Genomic DNA, 20,657 nt, shown 5'->3' on the forward strand with positions numbered 1-20,657 from the left:
TGTTGTCAGACTGCTGTATAAATCTGACCTAGATGGTAACACAGTGCACAGACTGGTCACCATTCCATGCATTTTATACTTATCGTCTATGGAGCATTACCTGTACTTGTGTATGTATACAGAGTTCTTTTAAGGCGTTGACATTTTTCTAGTGTATACTTGTTATGCTCCCGCATGCCTCCCCGCATGTGTCTCATACTTACCTCGCTGCGGCGTCCCGGCGCGTCCCTGCTCGCTTCCGGTCTTCTGCTCTTCCTGTGCGCTCGGCTCCTCGTCCTTCTGGCTCTCCGCTCTTCCGGTTTGCCCTATTTTCCTATAGCCCTTTGTTTGCCTCGTTGCCTATTTCCCCTTTGTTCCTCTCTCCTTCGTTTCTCCTTATTGTGCCACTCTTCCAGTTTTCCCGTTAAGTCTTTACTGCTGTGCCTTCGTCGTTTCTGCTTGTCAGCTTCTAAGTCCTCTCCTGCCCGTCTCTCATACCATTTCCTTTCCTGTCAGTCTGCTTCCTTATCCAGTCTGTGTGTCCTGTACCCTTGGGTCTCCGCCAATATACCTTCGTCTCAGTCCTGTCTGTCTTCCCTGTGCTCTTTCTAAATTTACCAGTATCTCTGTCCACTTGGTATTCCTGTGCCCCTGCCTGGATAGCGAACCCTCCTAGGGCGAGTAGACCCGGTGGAACCACCCCCTATACAGGGAGCGTTTGGGGCAGGCCCAAGGGAGACTACTGCCGTGGCAGCTAGTACCCAGAGGAGAAGTACGGGAGAGAATGTGACACGGCAGGGGCACAGGAATACCGTGGACAGAAATACTGGTAAATTTAGAAAGAGCACAGGGAAGACGGACAGGACAGAGACGAAGGTATATTGGCGGAGACCACAAGGGTACAGCACGATGAAGGCACAGCAGTAAAGACTTAACGGGAAAACTGGAAGACTGGCACAATAAGGAGAAACGAAGGAGAGGGGAACAAAGGGGAAATGGGCAACGAGGCAAACAAAGGGCTATAGGCAAATCGGGCAAACCGGAGAAGCGGAGAGCCAGAAGGACGAGGGGCCCGGAGCAAGTGTGAAACACAATTGACAATCGGGCACCGCCGAGAGGAAGAGGCGGCCTGATAAGGGGAGTGAAGGCATACCTTCCGGTTCAGAGTCCACAGAGCGGCGCAGAAGGCACGGCCAGGATCAATGAGTGATGCGAGCGCACCTGAGGAGGACCAGGAGCCGAGCACACAGGAAGAGCAGAAGACCGGAAGCGAGCAGGGACGCGCCGGGACGCCGCAGCGAGGCAAGTATGAGACACATGCTTCGAGGCAGGCAGGAGCATAACAATACTGCGACACAAAACTCTTTGGGGATTTTTGTGTTTCCTGAAGCATATTTATTTGCCTTGTCATGGGACACTACCTAGTTTTCAGCTGATTCCATCAGGAACCGCTTCAAAGAAGTGACATCCACTTTTCCAAATCTGAAGCAGGGAAAAAAGATTAAGGCTGTGTGCACACGTTGCTGATTTTTCGCGTTTTTTTTGCAATAGAAACGCTTTAAAACCACAAAAAACAGCATACAATATGCATTCCATCATTTAGAATGAATTCCGCAATTTTTGTGCACATTATGCGTTTTTTTCTGCAAAAAAAAAATGCATCGTGGTAAAAAACGCAGCATGATCATTAATTTTGCGGGGTTTTTTTGCGGATTTCCCACTATAAAATGCACTGGGAAATGTCCGGAAAAAAACGCGGCAAAAACGCATGCAGATTTCTTGCAGAAAATTTCAGGTTTTTCGCAGGAATTTTCTGCAAGAAATCCTGAACGTGTGCACTGTGCACATAGCCTAAAACGTAAAACACCTGAACATCTAAAATAGCAGTTTATTTACAAAATAGAAATTAATAGGAAGAGTCTTTCAAATGACTTCATTTATTTATTTATTTTTTTAAAAGAACCCTCTCTGTGCTCACACTTCTATTTTATTTTTGGCTGAACTAGTACTTCTCTCACATTATATATCCCATTTAATAGTTGAGTTTCCTTGAAGTGAAATTACCTTATCTGTTAAGGGCAGCACAATCTTATTTTTTGGCACAGCTGGTGTGATTGTTAGTTTGTTAGTTTGCCGATAGGTTATCAGTTGCAGTTTCATATGGTAATATTTTATATAAGCTTTGTTCATTTATGTTGAGATTGTGTATGGATTTCTTCCTGATAGGCTAAACTTGATATTTTAATATCATGCAGCGTTTTTTTTTTTTTTTTTTTTTTTTTTTTACTGTTAAACTTTCCAAAACCCCAATTGTTATGTTTAATGGGTTTTGCTGGGATTCTCCGCATACATTTATTGTAGCGGGCATGTCTATTCTCCTAGAATGAATTAAGCCTGTGATATGTTGGCTTTTCTTTGTGTTTATTTTCTGCTTATCGTGTGAGTTGCATTCAGTTTAAAAAACAAACAAACCCCAGTGTGAATGGTCAGTTGTTTGCGTCCATTGTTCACCATGCACAGACTAGTTTTTAAAGTTGCTTATTACATTCTAGTATTTGTGACTCGCTGTCTTTCATATTTGTCAAATGTTATAACTGTGCTTATGCTAAATGTAGGGTAAAGTCTGCTTTAAAGTATACGGACACCTTTGAGGCATTTTTTTCTTTAATACTTAAGGTACCTTCACACGAAACGACATCGCTAGCGATCCGTGACGTTGCAGCGTCCTCGCTAGCGATATCGTTTCGTTTGACACGCAGCAGCGATCAGGATCATGCTGTGATGTCGCTGGTCGCTGAATAAAGTCCAGAACTTTATTTGGTCGTCCGATCGCTGTGTATCGTTGTGTTTGAAAGCAAAAGCAACGATACCCAGCGATGTTTTACACTGGTAACCAGGGTAAACATCGGGTTACCAAGCGCAGGGCCGCGCTTAGTAACCCGATGTTTACCCTGGTTACCAGCGTAAAAGTAAAAAAAACAAACAGTACATGCTCACCTGCTCGTCCCCCAGCGTCTGCTTCCTGACACTTACTGAGCGCCGGCCCTAAAGTGAAAGTGAAAGCACAGCGGTGACGTCACCGCTCTGCTGTTAGGGCCGGAGCTCAGTCAGTGTCAGGAAGCAGACGCTGCGGGACGCGCAGGTGAGTATGTACTGTTTGTTTTTTTTACTTTTACGCTGGTAACCAGGGTAAACATCGGGTTACTAAGCGCGGCCCTGCGCTTAGCAACCCGATGTTTACCCTGGTTACCCGGGGACCTCGGCATCGTTGGTCGCTGGAGAGCGGTCTGTGTGACAGCTCTCCAGCGATCAAACAGCGACGCTGCAGCGATCGGCATCGTTGTCGCTATCGCTGCAGCGTCGCTTCGTGTGAAGGTACCTTTAGTCAGTTTGTAGGACTTTCAGTAATGCCCCAGCGTTTGTGTAGGATAGGGTAGAATGAAACCTCTCCTAAGATGCCCATTTCATCAGCTACCTACCTTATTTGGGGTAGTGGCTACAGGGAGAAAATGAACTTCTATCCTCCCTGGAGCTGCTCTCTTCCTGTCATCGGGTGAGTACAAAGAACGGCTAAAGTAGGCACGGTCTGTAATCACTCCCCAGCACTTGTGACAGCTTGTTGTGCTCATACATTTCGTGCACTCACGCTGCAGATCAGGCTGTTAATCAAACTGCTCAGGAGTGATTACAGCCGCACTCACAGTATAGTGAGCGGTGACTAGAACCTCCCCAATGACTTGGAAGTGAGTGGCTAAGTTAATTTTCTCTCTGTAGTTACTGCTACATGCAGGCATGATTTTTAACCATAGTTTCCTATAGATTAACTCTGGATCTGCGGGTAAATAGCATTTATGAACATACATTTCTTTAACCCCTTCACCCCCGGAGCTGTTTTCGTTTTTCGCTCCCCTCCTTCCCAGAGCCATAACTTTATTTTTCCATCCATATGGCCATGTGAGGGCTTATTTTTTGCGGGACGAGATGTACTTTTGAACGATACCATTGGTTTTTCCATGTCGTGTAACAGAAAACGGGAAAAAAATTCCAAGTGTGATGAAATTGCAAAAAAAGTGCAATCTCACACTTGTTTTTTGTTTGGCTTTTTTGCTAGGTTCACCAAATGCTAAAACTGACCTGACATTATGATTCTCCAGGTCATTACGAGTTCTTAGACACCTAACATGTCTAGGTTATTTTTTATCTAAGTGGTGAAAAAAAATTCCAAAGTTTGCTAAAAAAAAAAATTGCGTGATTTTCCGATACCCGTAGCGTCTCCAATTTTCATGATCTGGGGTCGGGTGAGGGCTTATTTTTTGCGTACCAAGCTGGCGTTTTTAATAATACCATTTTGGTGTAGATACGTTCTTTTGATCGCCCGTTATTGCATTTTAATGCAATGTCGCGGCGACCAAAAAAACGTAATTTTGGCGTTTTGATTTTTTTTCTCGCTACGCCATTTAGCGGTCAGGTTAGGCTACGTTCACATTAGCGGCGGGCGCCGCAGCGGCGCCGCATGCGTCATGCGCCCCTATATTTAACATGGGGGCGCATGGACATGCGTCGCACTTGCGTTTTGCGCCGCATGCGTCGCTGCGGCGCCCGCGTCCGGGCGCAGAGGACGCAGCAAGTTGCATTTTTGCTGCGTCCAAAATCAATTAAAAAAAGGACGCATGCGGCGCAAAACGCAGCGTTGTGCATGCGTTTTGCTGCGTTTTTGTTTGCGTTGTGCGCTGCGGCGCCGACGCTGCGGCGCACAACGCAAATGTGAACGTAGCCTTAATCCTTTGTTTTTATTGATAGATCAAGCGATTCTGAACGCGGCGATGCCAAATATGTGTAGGTTTGATTTTTTTTTTAATAGTTTTATTTTGATTGGGGCGAAAGGGGGGTGATTTGAACTTTTATATATTTTATTTTTTTATATTTTTAACCACTTTTTTTTTTTTTTGGCATGCTTCAATAGTTTTTTTTGACAGCATGTCAGTACTTTCAGCGTTTTTGCAGCGTTTTTCACCCATTGATTTGAATGGATGGTGAAAAAACGCTGCAAATGCGTAGATTGACTTTTCTTGCAGCGTATGTGCTGCAGAAAAGTCAAGGTCTGCAAGATGTGACATCACACTCGGCTCTGCTACCTCTAGATGGCAGGCTTCATGATGCATCCATAAAGCCTGTCATCCAGCAGAGCGGACCCAAACCCCATTCACTTGAATGGGGGACCCGACGATACAGTGTCTGACGTGCTGTCATATGCATGACAACGCAGCAAACGCTACTTCTGATCGGCTGTGAAACCATCCCCGTCGGTCAGAGAGCCGCGGTTCCCACGCTGTCAAAAGACAGCGGGGAGCGCTCAGCTCTGATCGGAGGTATACAGTTTACCTCAGGTCACTGGTGTCAGCTGATGGGACAACTGCTCCCATTATCCGACACCTGCTGCCGCTAATAACAGCGAGAGCAGGAGTGGATGATGGGAGTATTCATCAGCTGCTCCTGTGCGGTAAATAAATATTAAAAGAAACCTGCGTGGGTTCCCCCCTAGTTTTGATAATAACCAACCAGGCAAAACTCAGATGGGGGCTGCAACCCTCAGCTGTCAGCTTCAGCAAGGCTGGTTATTAAGAATAAAGGGGTCCACGCTGTTTTTTTTGTTTTTTTTTTTTTATTTATTTAAATAATTGAAAAAAAGTTGGTCCCCCTTATTTTTTACTACCATCCTTGCTAAATCAGACAGCTGAAGGCTGGTATTCTCAGGATGGTAATGGGACATGGCTTTTGGACCCCCCCAGCCTAAAATTCGCAGCTCGCAGCCTCCTAGAAAAGGCACATCTATTAGACATGCCAATTCTGGAGCTTTGCCCTGCTCTTCCCACTTGCCCTGTAGCGGTAGCAAATGGGGTTCTTACTTGTGGGTTTTATGTCACCTTTCTATTGTCAGGTGTGACATCAAGCCCACGGCTTGGTAATGGAGAGGTGTCTATAAGACATTACTAAACCTATAGTGATATGGTAAATAAAGACACAGCCAGAATAAAGTCCTTTAATTGAAAAAATGGCACAGACTCGTGTAGTAATCTCAATTAAACCATACTTACGACCTCACCTAATTCCAACGAAACCCTCGATCTCCTGTAATAAGCCAAAAATAATAAAACCACAAAATACCATACCTGTCCGTCGTTCTGTCCCACGCCGTAATCCATGTCTGGGGGATAACTACTTTTCAACCTGGACGGTGCTAAGATGCGACCATCCAGTTATACCATACGTCGTTTTTTTTTAGGGTCCCCCATTTTAATAGTAAAGGCTAAGTATGCAGTTGTGAGCTGATATTTAATAGCCTGGGAAGCTCCATGGGTATTGCCCCCTTCCCAGGCTATAAATATCTGCCCCCAGCCGTCGGCTTTCTCTCTGCTGGTTACAAAAATTACATATGAACCCACGCCATTTTTTTCAGAAAAATCTGTTATTAATTACATGAACAGTAATTTGCACTCACACTGTACTAATTGTATTTGTCAGTGACCTCTAGATATCTATCTATTCTACACTATGTTCCAAATTATTATGCAAATTATATTTTTCTCGGATTTTCCTAAATGGTCGGTCCAAATGACAGTCAGTCTAATAAAAGTCATCACCCTTTAGAGTATACATCGAATGTTATTGAAGAAACCTCCCAATGATAACAGTATAATCCTCAAAATGCACTGTTCCAAATTATTAGGCACAGTAGAATTTCTAGACATTTGATATGTTTTAAAGAACTGAAAATGCTCATTTGTGAAATTTGCAGCATTAGGAGGTCACATTAACTGAACAAAAAAGCTATTTAACTCCAAAACATCCTAACAGGCCAAGTTACATGTTAACATAGGAGCCTTTCTTTGATATCACCTTCACAATTCTTGCATCCATTGAACTTGTGAGTTTTTGGAGAGTTTCTGCTTGTATTTCTTTGCATAAGTCAGAATAGCCTCCCAGAGCTTCTGTTTTGATGTGAACAGCCTCCCACCCTCATAGATCTTTTGCTTCATGATACTCCAAAGGTTCTCTATAGGGTTGAGGTCAGGGAAAGATGGTGGCCACACCATGAGTTTATCTCCTTTTATGCCCATAGCAGCCAATGAATCAGAGCTATTCTTTGCAGCATGAGATGGTGCATTGTCATGCATGAAGATGATTTTGCCCCTCATGGCACATTTCTGCTATTTATACCATGGAAGAAAGTTGTTAGTCAGAAACTCTCTATACTTTGCAGAGATCATTTTCACACCTTCAGGAACCTTAAAGGGCCCTACCAGCTGTTTCCCCATGATTCTGTCCCAAAACATGACTCCTCCACCTCCTTGCTGATGTCGCAGCCTTGTTGGGACATGGTGGCCATCCACCAATCATCCACTACTCCATCCATCTGGACCATCCAGGGTTGCTCAACACTTATCAGTAAACAAGACTGTTTGAAAATTAGTCTTCATTTATGTCTGGGCCCACTACAACAGTTTCTGCTTGTGAACACTATTTAGGGGTGGCCGAATAGTAGGTTTATGAACCAAAGCAAGCCTTTGAAGGATCCTACACCTTGAGGATCGAGGGACTCCAGAGGCATCAGCGGCTTCAAATATCTGTTTGCTGGATTGTAATGGCTTTTTAGCAGCTGCTCTCTATCCGATGAACTTGCCTTGCAGAAATCTTCCTCATTATGCCTTTATCTGCATGAACACAACTGTGCTCAGATTCAGCCGCAAATCTGTTAACAGTAAGATGATCACGCTTAAATCTTCAAGAAATATCTAATGTTTTCATCCCTTGAACAAGGCATTGCACTGTTTGATGCCTTTCGGCAGCAGAGAGATTCTTTTTCTTTCCCATGTTACTTGAAAACTGTGGCCTGCTTAATAATGTGGAGCATCATTTTTAAGTAGTTTTCCTTTAATCAGAATCACCTGGAAAACTAATTATCACATGTGTTTAAGATTGATTTCAGTGATCCATTGAGCCCTGAGACACAATACCATCCATGAGTTTATTTGAAAAACAAAACGATTAAATCGTTTTGACACTTAAATCCAATTTGCATAATAACTTGGAACACCGTGTATATGTGTTTACTATGTGTAATCCATCTCTTCTATCCTGTCGGCTCCTGCTGTGATTTTACACTACGCGGCTGCTGAATTGCCGGCATTTCTTCGATCTGTCTATGTAATATAAATACATATATATATGTGTGTGTGTGTCACTGGCATCTATATATCTGTTTTCTATCTTTTATATTCTGTCTGTTATTTTACTGTAGCGGCATATAAATTACCGGCTTTTCAGGATATAGAGGTACAGTTCTACAGGAAGCATTTTTTTTTTCCCTCTGGGGGCGCTCATCTTTATTAGCATGCACAAAGAGACACAAGTTAGCACCAAAAGTGCCAAGCAATCAGGTTTTGCTGCAGAAAAAAATGCATCAAAAACGCCTAGTGTAAACTTATCCTAAAGAGTAGTAACTGCGATTCCAATACTTAACCGGCAGAACTTCCTTTCCAACACTTCCCATAATATGGTGTTGTCTTTGGGAGTCACTACAGTGCTTCTCCGATCACATTCAAGCTAATCTCCATATAATGCACAACCCCCTTATATGCAGACAATAAGCGCTCGTATGGGAAGAGACCTGTCACTCCAGGGCAGCAGGTGGGGAGAAGCCACTGGGGACCCGACTGTGTAGTCTCCAGCACAACTTTGTCCCTGGCGACTTTTATAGTTTACCTGAAACGCGGCAGCACTTGAGTCAAGCATACTTCAATGAGATCATACAGTCAGTGTCTGACACATGCTGCTCGTGGATCGGGTGTCATGTATCTGCTGTCAGGTTGGGATGTATTGCCCAACCTCGCCTGCTGTACGGATTAAGAAACTACATAGTGGAGGGGCTGGGCGTTCTGATAAAATGGATTGTCGGCCCCTGCTTCCCACCTTGTGGAAACATGATGAAAACAATCTCACTTAAGGTCCAATGGACCCCACATGACTAAGGCCCCTTTCACACATCAGTTTTTTGCCGTAAGGCACAATCTGGCAAATTTTGAAAAAAAACTGATCCGGCAAAAGTTGCCGCCTGATCAGTTTTTTTTTCTCATAGAATTGTATTTGCGATGAATGGCCTCACGTTATGTCAGTCGAAAATTGTTGGTCCGGCGGCTGGAGAAAACGCGCAGAGGAACGCTTTTGTGTCCGTCGAAAAAACGGACAGCGATGGCCTTTGCTAAAATGGAAGCCTTTGGCGCCGGATTCGTCAACTGACGGAATCCGGCGACGGATTCCATTTTTTTGAAACCGAGCGTGCTCCAATTTTTTTTCGCGTTTTCCATTGTGGTCGCTTTATCTCTATCCTTCTGAACCTGCAGTAGTCAGTAAGTGTCATTTTGTATTGAGTTTGGAGAAACCACTTATGGTTTTTGCACTCTGCTATATAAATTCTTGTTTGGTTTATTGAAGGCGGAGAAAGTTTGTACATATTGATAAGGCCTCATTCAGATGTCCATATAGCATGTACATGTTCTGTCCATGGCTTTTCACTTATAAAACACATACTCATTCTAGTCTGTGGGGCAGTTCACATATCCGTGGTTTTTTTTTTCACGGACAGTTTTTTTTGTGTCAAAACTTAGACGTGTATGACTCCAAAACGTGCATGCTAGAAGAGAAGCCTGAGTGCATGATGAGGGCTATGGACGCAGCCTAATCTTTCAGTTAGTATGAAGCTCAATGCACACAGTGCATAGGCTGTGTGGATGCATGATCGGGAAAAAAAATCTATCCATATCTTTTCAATGAATGTCATTTTTTTTTATATCGCTCAGGCCAATTCTAGGCTCTAAACATTGAATTCTACAATTGCGAGGCACAAAATTGGTGTGAACATGTCCTGTGCTTACTGACACGTAATTTATAATGATTCCACAAGCTATTGTTAATTATTATTTATTATAGCGCCATTTATTCCATGGCGCATTACATGTGAGGAGGGGTATGCATAATAAAAAACAAGTACAATAATCTTAATCCATACAAGTCACGACTGGTACAGGAGGAGAGAGGACCCTGCCCGCGAAGGCTCACAATCTACAAGGGATGGGTGAGGGTAGAGCTGGTCATAGTGTATGTTTCCACGGTCAGGAAACGCTGCTTGTTTGACGCTGCGCAGAGCTGCAGCGTCAAACAAGCAGCGTCCAGATGTTCCAGCATAGTGGAGGGGATTTTATGAAATACCGTCTCCACTATGCGTGGAAACCCGCACGCGGCGGCCCTGCGACTCCGGACATGCTGCGCGTCTTTTCAGATCGCAGCATGTCCGTACACCTTGCGGGGACGCAGCGTCCCCGCAAGGCATATCACAGGGCCCTATGGGAGCGAGCGATCATCCCGGATGTGAAGAGTTAACATATCCGGCATGATCGCGTCCCAGAAAGGGGGCGGGGCTTAGCGCTGAGCGACTTCGCCGCTGCGGCGATCCCGCCGGCCATCCTGAACGTGGAGACATAGCCATACAGTAGTTTGGTGGATCGGTGGTTACTGCAGGTTGTAGGCTTGTCAGAAGAGGTAGGTCTTCAGGTTCTTTTTGAAGGTTTCGATGGTAGGCGAGAGTCTGATATGGTGGGATAGAGAGTTCCAGAGTAGGGGGATGCGCGGGTGAATTCTTGCATGCGATTGTGGGAAGAGGAGATAAGAGGGGAGTAGAGAAGGAGATCTTGTGAGGATCGGAGGTTGCGTGCAGGTAAGTACCAGGAGACGAGGTCACAGATGCATGGAGGAGACAGTTTGTGGATGGCTTTGTATGCCGTGGTTAAGCTTTTGTACTGGAGTCTCTGGGTAATAGGAAGCCAGTGCAGAGATTGATAGAGGGGAGAGGCCGGGGAATAGCGGGGAGACAGGTGGATTAGTCGGACAGCAGAGTTTAGAATAGATTGGAGGGGTGTTAGAGGGGCGGCCACAGAGCAGGAGGTTGCAGGAGTCAAGGCAGGAGATGATGAGGGCATGGACTAGAATTTTTGCAGATTTTTGGTTTAGGAATGTACAGATCTGGGAAATATTTTTTGGTTGAAGTAGACCTGCAGGAAGTGGAAAGGGCTCGGATATGTGGTTTGAACAAGAGAGGAGTATCAAGGATTACCCCGAGGCAGAGAGCTTGTGGGACTGAAAAGTTACAGTGGTAAAGGAAGGACGTGATGGGTAAATGCTGATGACGGATTTGCCCTTTATACTCTATTCTTGAGGATAAATTCAGATGCACTTATATCGCGGGCTGAGCATGGACTGTACTCGTTTCTTCTGGCCAGAGGTTGACCGTATCATGAGCTTATATGAAGCTGTCGAGTTCTGGTCGGGAGACTCTCGGCCGATTCTTGCATCGCAGTTCATGCTCAGACCATAATAAACACACCAAATTTCGGCCTTGGAATTAACTTTTACCAGAGCTGAAGTAACAGGTTTTCTCAAAGGAGCTCAGTCCTATTGAACATTTAGTTTTTATTAACAGTACGGCGGCAAATGAATAGGTTTTGAACCCCTTATGAGTTTCTCAATAAACATCATGGGCAAACAAATGATTTTCTGCTAATGGAAGGGTTAAAATGACTGTGTGACTACAAACGACTGTTCAAACCAAGCACAGGTGCTTGGTGCACTTTGGTGTGGCTGAACAGATAAGTTCACCTTTTTTAATTATTGACTTCTGCCAATATTTTGGTGTAGAGAAGTTTGAAAATTGAATAAATGGCGCTATAAAAATGTATAATAATTATGGTGCACACCATATTTGCACTATAAATTTTCAACTTTTCTCCTCTCGAAACTTTTGAATATTCATTAATATGTGACCGGGGTTTGTCAGAAAAAATTGAGCCTTTTTCATTTCTAAAGACAAAAATGACAATGTGTTCAAATCTACACCATGCTTGTAGTAGTCATAGATTTATTTTTGTTGTTTTTAGGATGGCAAAAGATGTGCTAGATGTGAACCTTTTAAAAAAGCAAAATAAAACGCCAGTTTCTTTCTACATACCATACATACTATGTGGTATAAGACTAATCTCTAATATGCCAGTCCTTATTCTGGCCACCTACTCGCTCATTGCGTCCCTGTATACAGTAACTCCCACGCTCTGGAAGCAGGAGGTAATGTTTTGAAAGCCTCTGATTCTGAAGACTAAAAATAAAAATTTGCCACAGTGCATTCATATGCAGTACAGACCAAAAGTTTGGACACACTTTCTCATTTAAAGATTTTTCTGCATTTTCATGACTATGAAAATTGTACATTCACACTGAAGACATCAAAACTATGAATTAACACATGTGGAATTATATACTTAATTTCAGTTGTTTCACACTTTTTTGTTATGTCTTATATTCTAGGTTCTTTAAAGTAGCCACCTTTTGCTTTGATGACTGCTTTGCACACTCTTAGCATTCTATTCCAGCAATAGAACACATACTGTGTTGTGTGCTTTATTTTTTATAAAATTGCTTTTTTTTCTCTGCTGCAGATCCCCCCAGTTCTCTGAATGCTGAGCTCTGTATAACCCCGCCCACACCACTGATTGGCAGCTTTGTGTACACTGTGCATAGGCACAAAGCTGCCAATCAGTGCTGGGGGCGGGGTTATACAGAGCTTAGGAATATGGAAGACTACATGGCAGCAGGTTTACTAGTGAATTCCTACTAATAATGCTGTGATTTTATCATTACTACAGAAAGCAGCCCAGTAAATAACATTGCTGAAATCTGTGTGAAGCTGGTGACACATTCCCTTTAAGATCAAACTTCTCAATGGTCAATGTTTAATTATGATTATTGTTCAGGTATACTGATAGATTTTTTTCTAATGTCGGTCTCCTTCATTTTATATTGAAGTATCCCAGTCCGCTGTTGACGTCACAATGGCTACAGAAATTGGTTCCCCACCTCGCTTCTTCCACATGCCGCGTTTCCAGCACCAGGCTCCCCGCCAGCTCTTCTATAAACGGCCAGATTATGCTCAGCAACAGGCCATGCAACAGCTCACCTTTGATGGCAAGCGCATGAGGAAGGCTGTGAACCGCAAGACTATAGATTACAATCCTTCCGTCATAAAGTATCTGGAGGTGAGCATTGCATAGGGCTAGATGGTTTTGAGGTGGTTATCCCAATGTCAGAACCAAAATTGATAAAAATGTTTTATGACTTGTATAAAGTTCATTTCTTGTATATAATTGTTTGAGAGTTTGAGACAACATGGTTTTAAAATAGCTGGGCCTGGGGAGAAATGTGGCTGCCAAACATTGCTGGATTGTCAGGTCTTACACTGCATTCATATAGACAGAAGAGTGTCAATCAAACTTAGCCAGATGGGTGCCATAAACGGGAGCTGCCCAGAGGAAGGACCCTGCTGCAGTCTGTTACTTTACAGCCTATAGATATAGTCAGTTGCCTGATCTGTTTTTGCATACCTTCTGCATTTGGTTGCTTTTTCTAGAGCTGCTGCTTGACAGTGTGTTTGCTTCATATCTTGTCAGAACCGAGTGTGGCAGAGAGATCAACGAGACATGAGAGCCATCCAGCCAGATGCCGGATACTACAATGACGTAAGCTCACCTTGCTGCCAACCATACACTGTGTAGTCTAACTTTTGAGCTGCAATGTGGAACACTTTTGATCATTTTAGCCATTACATTTGTGTAAAATGTATGTCATTTGAGTTGTCAGAATTAATTTCCATGTTTAATTTTACAGTTAGTGCCTCCCATTGGGATGATGAACAATCCCCTCAATGCTGTGACTACGAAGTTTGTGCGTACATCTACTAATAAAGTGAAGTGCCCAGTGTTTGTTGTACGGGTATGTATTTAGCTTTATATATTTGACTTATTTAAAATGTTTGATCTTCTCTTAAGCTTCTGTACAGATTATTAAAACTAACAATTTTTTTTTCTTTAGTGGACTCCTGAAGGTCGCCGTTTAGTAACTGGAGCATCAAGTGGGGAATTCACTTTATGGAATGGGCTAACGTTTAATTTTGAGACCATTTTACAGGTTAGTTTTTCTAATTAAATGTAAAGTTGAATATTATTGGCATTGCTGTATTGTTTTGTAAAAGCAGTGTTTTGATAATAATAATTATTTATATAGCACCAACATATTCCGCAGCGCTTTACAATTATAATATACTATACTGTATTATTATTATATATTATAATTAATATATCTTAATAATTATATATTATATACTATACAATTATCCGTCAACATTTATGTGATGTGGTAAAGTGTAACTTGTAATGTGTAGTTCACCTTTTGTTGGGCCTGTGGTCCTGCATATATGGAATATCCTTGTATATTTGTCACTGCACTTTATTCCACTCATGAAGGGATCGTTAAAGGGGTTGCACCCATACGAGGGCTGTAAGGATTCTTCGCTGTCAGCGCCAGGAACTGCGGGCATGTGACTACAATTATGCTATATGCATCATCCCAGCCAGAATCAGACTAGACTGTTTCAGGTTCGCTCAATGCAAGTGTGTTGCACAAGCCCAGAAACAGTCTAGTCTGATTCTGTCCGGCAGTATGCATCTCGTGTTCCTGGTGCTGAGAATCCTCACTGCGCTCAGTGTGCGCTGGGATTCACAAGTCTGCAGTCACCTTGTAGCCAAATGTATTTAGGCATAGTAGGCTTCCTTTAAAGAGATTAATCGCCCTTAAACATTGATGACTTATCCTAGTGGTATACGTTATGAAATTGTTGAGTGTCCAACACGTAGGATTTCCAAGGAACATGAAAAAAACCAGAAACCCAAGCTATTAATAATGTAGATATTCTTTAGTCGTTTAATAATTGAAGATTTAATTCATAGTGGGCTAAACTGGAAGCTGTTTATCTGCATGTCCAAGATTTTGAAAATAAGCTGCTATTTTACCTTCTACTTTTTTTTAATGCTTCAGTAGAACTCAAGTGAAAAGTAGCATCTGCTTTTGCTACATTGTCTTTCATAAAGACTATTTGCAAACTTGCTTAAATTTGCATTTATTTAGGAAATATTTTGAGAAATTAAACAGTTTCAGAACAAAGGCTTTAAGATACTTCCCTTAACCCCTTCCCGACCTTTGACGCCACGTAGGCCTATGTGGTGTCATGGAATGATCGCGTCCCTGCAGATCGGGTGAAAGGGTTAACTCCTATTTCACCCGATCTGCAGGGAGAGGGGGAGTTGTACTTCAGCCCAGGGGGGGTGGCTTTGCCCCCACGTGGCTACGATCGCTCTGATTGGCTGTTGAAAGTGCAACAGCCAATCAGAGCAATTTGCACCTATGAAAATGGTGAAATATTGCAATCCAGCCATGGCCGATGCTGCAATAGCATCTGCCATGGCTGGAAATCATGTTCTGCCCCCCCACCGCCCCCCGATCTCCTCCCCAGTCCTCCGTTCTGTCCGGTACCCCCCTCCGTCCCCCTGTCCGCTCCCCCGTGCTCCTGTCCGCTCCCCCCGTCCTCCGATCCCCCCCCCCCCCTGTGCTCCGATCCACCCCCCCACCACCCCCTCATACTTACCGAGCCTCCCGAAGTCGGTCCGTCTTCTCCCTGGGCGCCGCCATCTTCCAAAATGGCGGGCGCATGCGCAGTGCGCCCGCCGAATCTGCCGGCCGGCAGATTCATTACAAAGTACATTTTGATCGCTGTGGTAGGTTCTATCACAGCGATCAAAATAAAAAAATAATAAATAAACCCCCCCCTTTATCACCCCCATAGGTAGGGACAATAATAAAATAAAGAAAATATTTTTTTTTCTTTTTCCACTAGGGTTAGGGTTAGAACTAGGGTTAGAACTAGGGTTAGAACTAGGGTTAGGGTTAGGGGTAGGGTTAGGGGTAGGGTTAGGGTTATGGCATGTGCACACAGTGCGGATTTGGCCGCGGATCCGTATTCGTAGCAGTTTTCCATCAGGTTTACAGTACCATGTACACCTATGGAAAACCAAATCCGCTGTGCCCATGGTGCGGAAAATTCTGTGCAGAAACGCTGTGTTGTATTTTCCGCAGCATGTCAATTCTTTGTGCGGATTCCGCAGCGTTTTACACCTGTTCCTCAATAGGAATCCGCAGGTGAAATCCGCACAAAAAAACACTGGAAATCTGCTGTAAACCCGCAGGTAAAACGCAATGCCTTTTACCTGCAAATTTTTCAAAAATCGTGCGGAAAAATCTCACACGAATCCGCAACGTGGGCACATAGCCTTAGGGTTAGGGTTGGAATAAGAGTTAGGGTTGGAATTAGGGCTAGGGTTGGAAATATTGTTAAGATTAGGCTTGTGGTTAGGGTTACGGATAGGGTTAGGGTTGGGATTAGGGTTAGGATTAGGGTTAGGTTTGAAATTAGGGTTACGGGTGTGTTGGGGTTAGGGTTGTGGTTAGGGGTGTGTTGGGGTTAGGGTTGTGATTAGGGTTATGGCTACAGTTGGGATTAGGATTAGGGGTGTGTTGGGGTTAGTGTTGAAGTTAGAATTGAGGGGTTTCCACTGTTTAGGCACATCAGGGGTCTCCAAACGCAACATGGCGCCACCATTGATTCCAGCCAATCTTGCGTTCAAAAAGTCAAATGGTGCTCCCTCCTTTCCAAGCCCCGACGTGCGCCCAAACAGTGGTGTACCCCCACATTTGGGGTACCAGCGTACTCAGGACAAACTGGGCAACAATTGTTGGGGTCCAATTTCTCCTGTTACCCTTGCAAAAATAAAAAATTACTTGCTAAAACATAATTTTTGAGGAAAGAACAATTATTTTTTATTTTCACGGCTCTGCGTTATTAACTTCTGTGAAGCACTTGGGGGTTGAAAGTGCTCACCACACATCTAGATAAGTTCCTTCGGGGGTCTAGTTTCCAAAATGGGGTCACTTGTGGGGTGTTTCTACTATTTAGGCACATCAGGGGCTCTGCAAATGCAACGTGATGCCCGCAGACCATTCCATCAAAGTCTGCATTTCAAATGTCACTACTTCCCTTCCGAGCCCTGACGTGTGCCCAAACAGTGGTTTACCCCCACATATGGGGTATCAGTGTACTCACAACAAACTGGGCAACAAATATTGGGGTCCAATTTCTCCTGTTACCCTTGTGAAAATAAAAAATTGCTTGCTAAAACATCTTTTTTGAGGAAAGAAAAATGATTTTTTATTTTCACGCCTCTGCGTTGTAAACTTCTGTGAAGCTCTTGGGGGTTGAACGTGCTCACCACACATCTAGATAAGTTCCTTGGGGGGTCTAGTTTCCAAAATGGGGTCACTTGTGGGGGGTTTCTACTGTTTAGGCATATCAGGGGCTCTGCAAACGTAACATGATGCCCGCAGACCATTCCATCAAAGTCTGCATTCCAAAACGTCACTACTTCCCTTCCGAGCCCCGGCATGTGCCCAAACAGTGGTTTACCCCCACATATGGGGTATCAGCGTACTCAGGAGAAACTGGACAACAACTTTTGGGGTCCAATTTCTCCTGTTACCCTTGGGAAAATAAAAAATTGTGGGCTAAAAAATCATTTTTGAGAAAAGAAAAATTATTTTTTATTTTCATGGCTCTGCGTTATAAACTTCTGTGAAGCACCTGGGGGTTATAAGTGCTCACTATGCATCTAGATAAGTTCCTTGGGGGGTCTAGTTTCCAAAATGGGGTCACTTGTAGGGGAGCTCCAATGTTTAGGCACACAGGGGCTCTCCAAACGCGACATGGTGTCCGCTAACGATTGGAGCTAATTTTCCATTCAAAAAGTCAAATGGCACGCCTCCCCTTCCGAGCCTTGCCGTGCACCCAAACAGTGGTTTACCCCCACATATGAGGTAGCGGCGTACTCAGGAGAAATTGCACAACAAATTTTAGGATCCATTTTATCCTGTTGCCCATGTGAAAATGAAAAAATTGAGGCTAAAAGAAATTGTGTGAAAAAAAAGTACTGTTTCATTTTTACGGATCAATTTGTGAAGCACCTGAGAGTTTAAAGTGCTCACTATGCTTCTAGATAAGTTCCTTGGGGGGTCTAGTTTCCAAAATGGGGTCACTTGTGGGGGAGCTCCAATGTTTAGGCACACGGGGGCTCTCCAAACGCGACATGGTGTCCACTAAAGATTGGAGCCAATTTTTCATTGAAAAAGTCAAATGGCGCTCCTTCCCTTCCGAGCCCTGCCGTGCGCTCAAACAGTGGTTTACCCCCACATATGAGGTATCAGCGTACTCAAGACAAATTGGACAACAACGTTCGTGATCCAGTTTCTCCTTTTACCCTTGGGAAAATAAAAAATTTTTCGCTAAAAGATCATTTTTGTGACTAAAAAGTTAAATGTTCATTTTTTACTTCCATGTTGCTTCTGCTGCTGTGAAACACCTGAAGGGTTAATAAACTTCTTGAATGTGGTTTTGAGCACCTTGAGGGGTGCAGTTTTTAGAATGGTGTCACTTTTGGGTATTTTCAGCCATATAGAACCCTCAAAATGACTTCAAATGTGAGGTGGTCCCTAAAAAAATGGTTTTGTAAATTTTGTTGTAAAAATGAGAAATCACTGGTCAAATTTTAACCCTTATAACTTCCTAGCAAAAAAAAAATTTGTTTCCAAAATTGTGCTGATGTAAAGTAGACATGTGGGAAATGTTATTTATTAACTATTTTGTGTCACATATCTCTCTGGTTTAACAGAATAAAAATTCAAAATGTGAAAATTGCGAAATTTTCAAAATTTTTGCCAAATTTCCGTTTTTTTCACAAATAAACTCAGAAATTATTGACCTAAATTTACCACTAACATGAAGCCCAATATGTCACGAAAAAACAATCTCAGAATCGCTAGGATCCGTTGAAGCGTTCCTGAGTTATTACCTCATAAAGGGACACTGGTCAGAATTGCAAAAAACAGCAAGGTCATTAAAGGGAACCTGTCACCACGTTTTTGGAAGATGGGATAAAAATAGCGTTAAATAGGGGCAGAGGTGGGCGTTACATTAGTGTGTTTGTTATGCGTTTATTACCCACCTATGCTGCCGAAATACGTTACCAAAGAAGTCGTTTTCGCCTGTCAATCAGGCTGGTCTGGTCAAAAGGGCGTGTTGTCTTCCCCCAGATTTTGCGTAGTTTTCCGTTGGTGGCGTAGTGGTGTGCGCATGCCCAAGGTCACGAATCCTCTGCCAGGGGATTTAAAAGAGCGCGCTGTTCGTTATTTCATTGGTGATCGGTGGGCGCGGCCATCTTCCTTTGGCCGCGCGTGCGCAGAAGCGGCGCTCTGCTGGCCGCGGCTTCAGGAAAATGGCCGCCGCGATATCCATCTGCGCACGCGCGGCATCCCGCGGCCATTTTCCTGAAGCCGCGGCCAGCAGAGCGCCGCTTCTGCGCACGCGCGGCCAAAGGAAGATGGCCGCGCCCACCGATCACCAATGAAATAACGAACAGCGCGCTCTTTTAAATCCCCTGGCAGAGGATTCGGGACCTTGGGCATGCGCACACCACTACGCCACCAACGGAAAACTACGCAAAATCTGGGGGAAGACAACACGCCCTTTTGACCAGACCAGCCTGATTGACAGGCGAAAACGACTACTTTGGTAACGTATTTCGGCAGCATAGGTGGGGGAATCGGGGTACACAAACTACACTATTGTAATGTACAGCTCAGGCCCTATTTAACAGTATTTTTATCTCATACCGAAAAAACGGGGTGACAGGTTCCCTTTAAGGCCAAAATAGGCTGGGTCATGAAGGGGTTAAGAAAACTGTACTTTCCTGCACATGGCTGAAATGTAGATAAACCATCCCCATGTTTTATAAGTGCTACTTTGTTGTGGAGATACAGAACACCGAAATTACTGGTTCCTTCTGGGTCATATTTTTCATGATTCAAAGGGCATTGTATTTTCCAGCTCTGTGGACATCATAGTGGGATGACAGCGCATGTCCACAGAGCTGAAAGCAATGAAATGCAAAGTTGAATGCTAAAAATTTTAACATTGGGCACCAGTAATTTCACTTTCAGTTCAAAAGGTCAAAAAATTGAGACGGATCCTCTATAAAACACTTTCTACAACTTATTAATCGCTTTCTAAATGCAAAGTTATAATACTTTAGGAATATTTATTAACCCTTACAGACACCTATTGCAGGCTCAGGAACACACCACATACGCCCCATACCACACACACGTGTCATGTAGCGCCTTGAAAGGTGGCCTCTTTAGTATTTAAAAAAAATAAAAATTGCCTTTTGATAACTGAAAAAAATCGACTTTTTTTAATGCATATGTAAATGAGGTTCTAGACGTGATCTGAGCACTTGCCAAGCCTCTTCCTCCCGGTCTTTATTCCCTGCCTAGTGCATCCTACTTCTGTTTGACAGCTCACTGGCTTGACTACAAAATCCGTTTATTATGTAATTACTAGTGATGAGCGAGTGTGCTCGTTACTTGAGTTTTCCGAGCATGCTCGGGTGTTCTCAGAGTATTTTGGGTGTGCTCATATATTGTTTGTGTCCCCGCAGCTGCATGATTTGCGGCTGTTAGGCAACCTGAACACTTCCGTCTTTTAGAATCAGTCACAATCCGTCAAAGTGTTGAAAAGACGGATCCTGTGCAGATAGTAAAAGACGGATGCACTGGATGCTGTTTTTTTGATGGATCCG

General features: G+C 43.6%; 1 protein-coding gene across 6 annotated transcripts in view; it reads left to right on the plus strand.

The window, feature by feature from the left end:
* The window catches only part of WDR33 (WD repeat domain 33), a 144,105-nt gene that overhangs the window by 19,879 nt on the left and 103,569 nt on the right, over nt 1-20,657 (plus strand). For all 6 annotated transcript variants that reach the window (XR_013221938.1, XR_013221937.1, XM_077290928.1 and 3 more), the window contains exons 2-5: nt 12,889-13,118; nt 13,530-13,598; nt 13,747-13,851; nt 13,951-14,046. Coding sequence is in view for 4 of the 6 variants with exons in the window: in XM_077290928.1 (XP_077147043.1) it covers nt 12,915-13,118; nt 13,530-13,598; nt 13,747-13,851; nt 13,951-14,046 (474 nt within the window). In the remaining 2 variants the exon portion in view is untranslated. The remainder of the gene's footprint in view (nt 1-12,888; nt 13,119-13,529; nt 13,599-13,746; nt 13,852-13,950; nt 14,047-20,657) is intronic.

This window comes from Ranitomeya variabilis, chromosome 2 (genome assembly GCF_051348905.1).
Source record: "Ranitomeya variabilis isolate aRanVar5 chromosome 2, aRanVar5.hap1, whole genome shotgun sequence".
NCBI lineage: Eukaryota > Metazoa > Chordata > Amphibia > Anura > Dendrobatidae > Ranitomeya > Ranitomeya variabilis.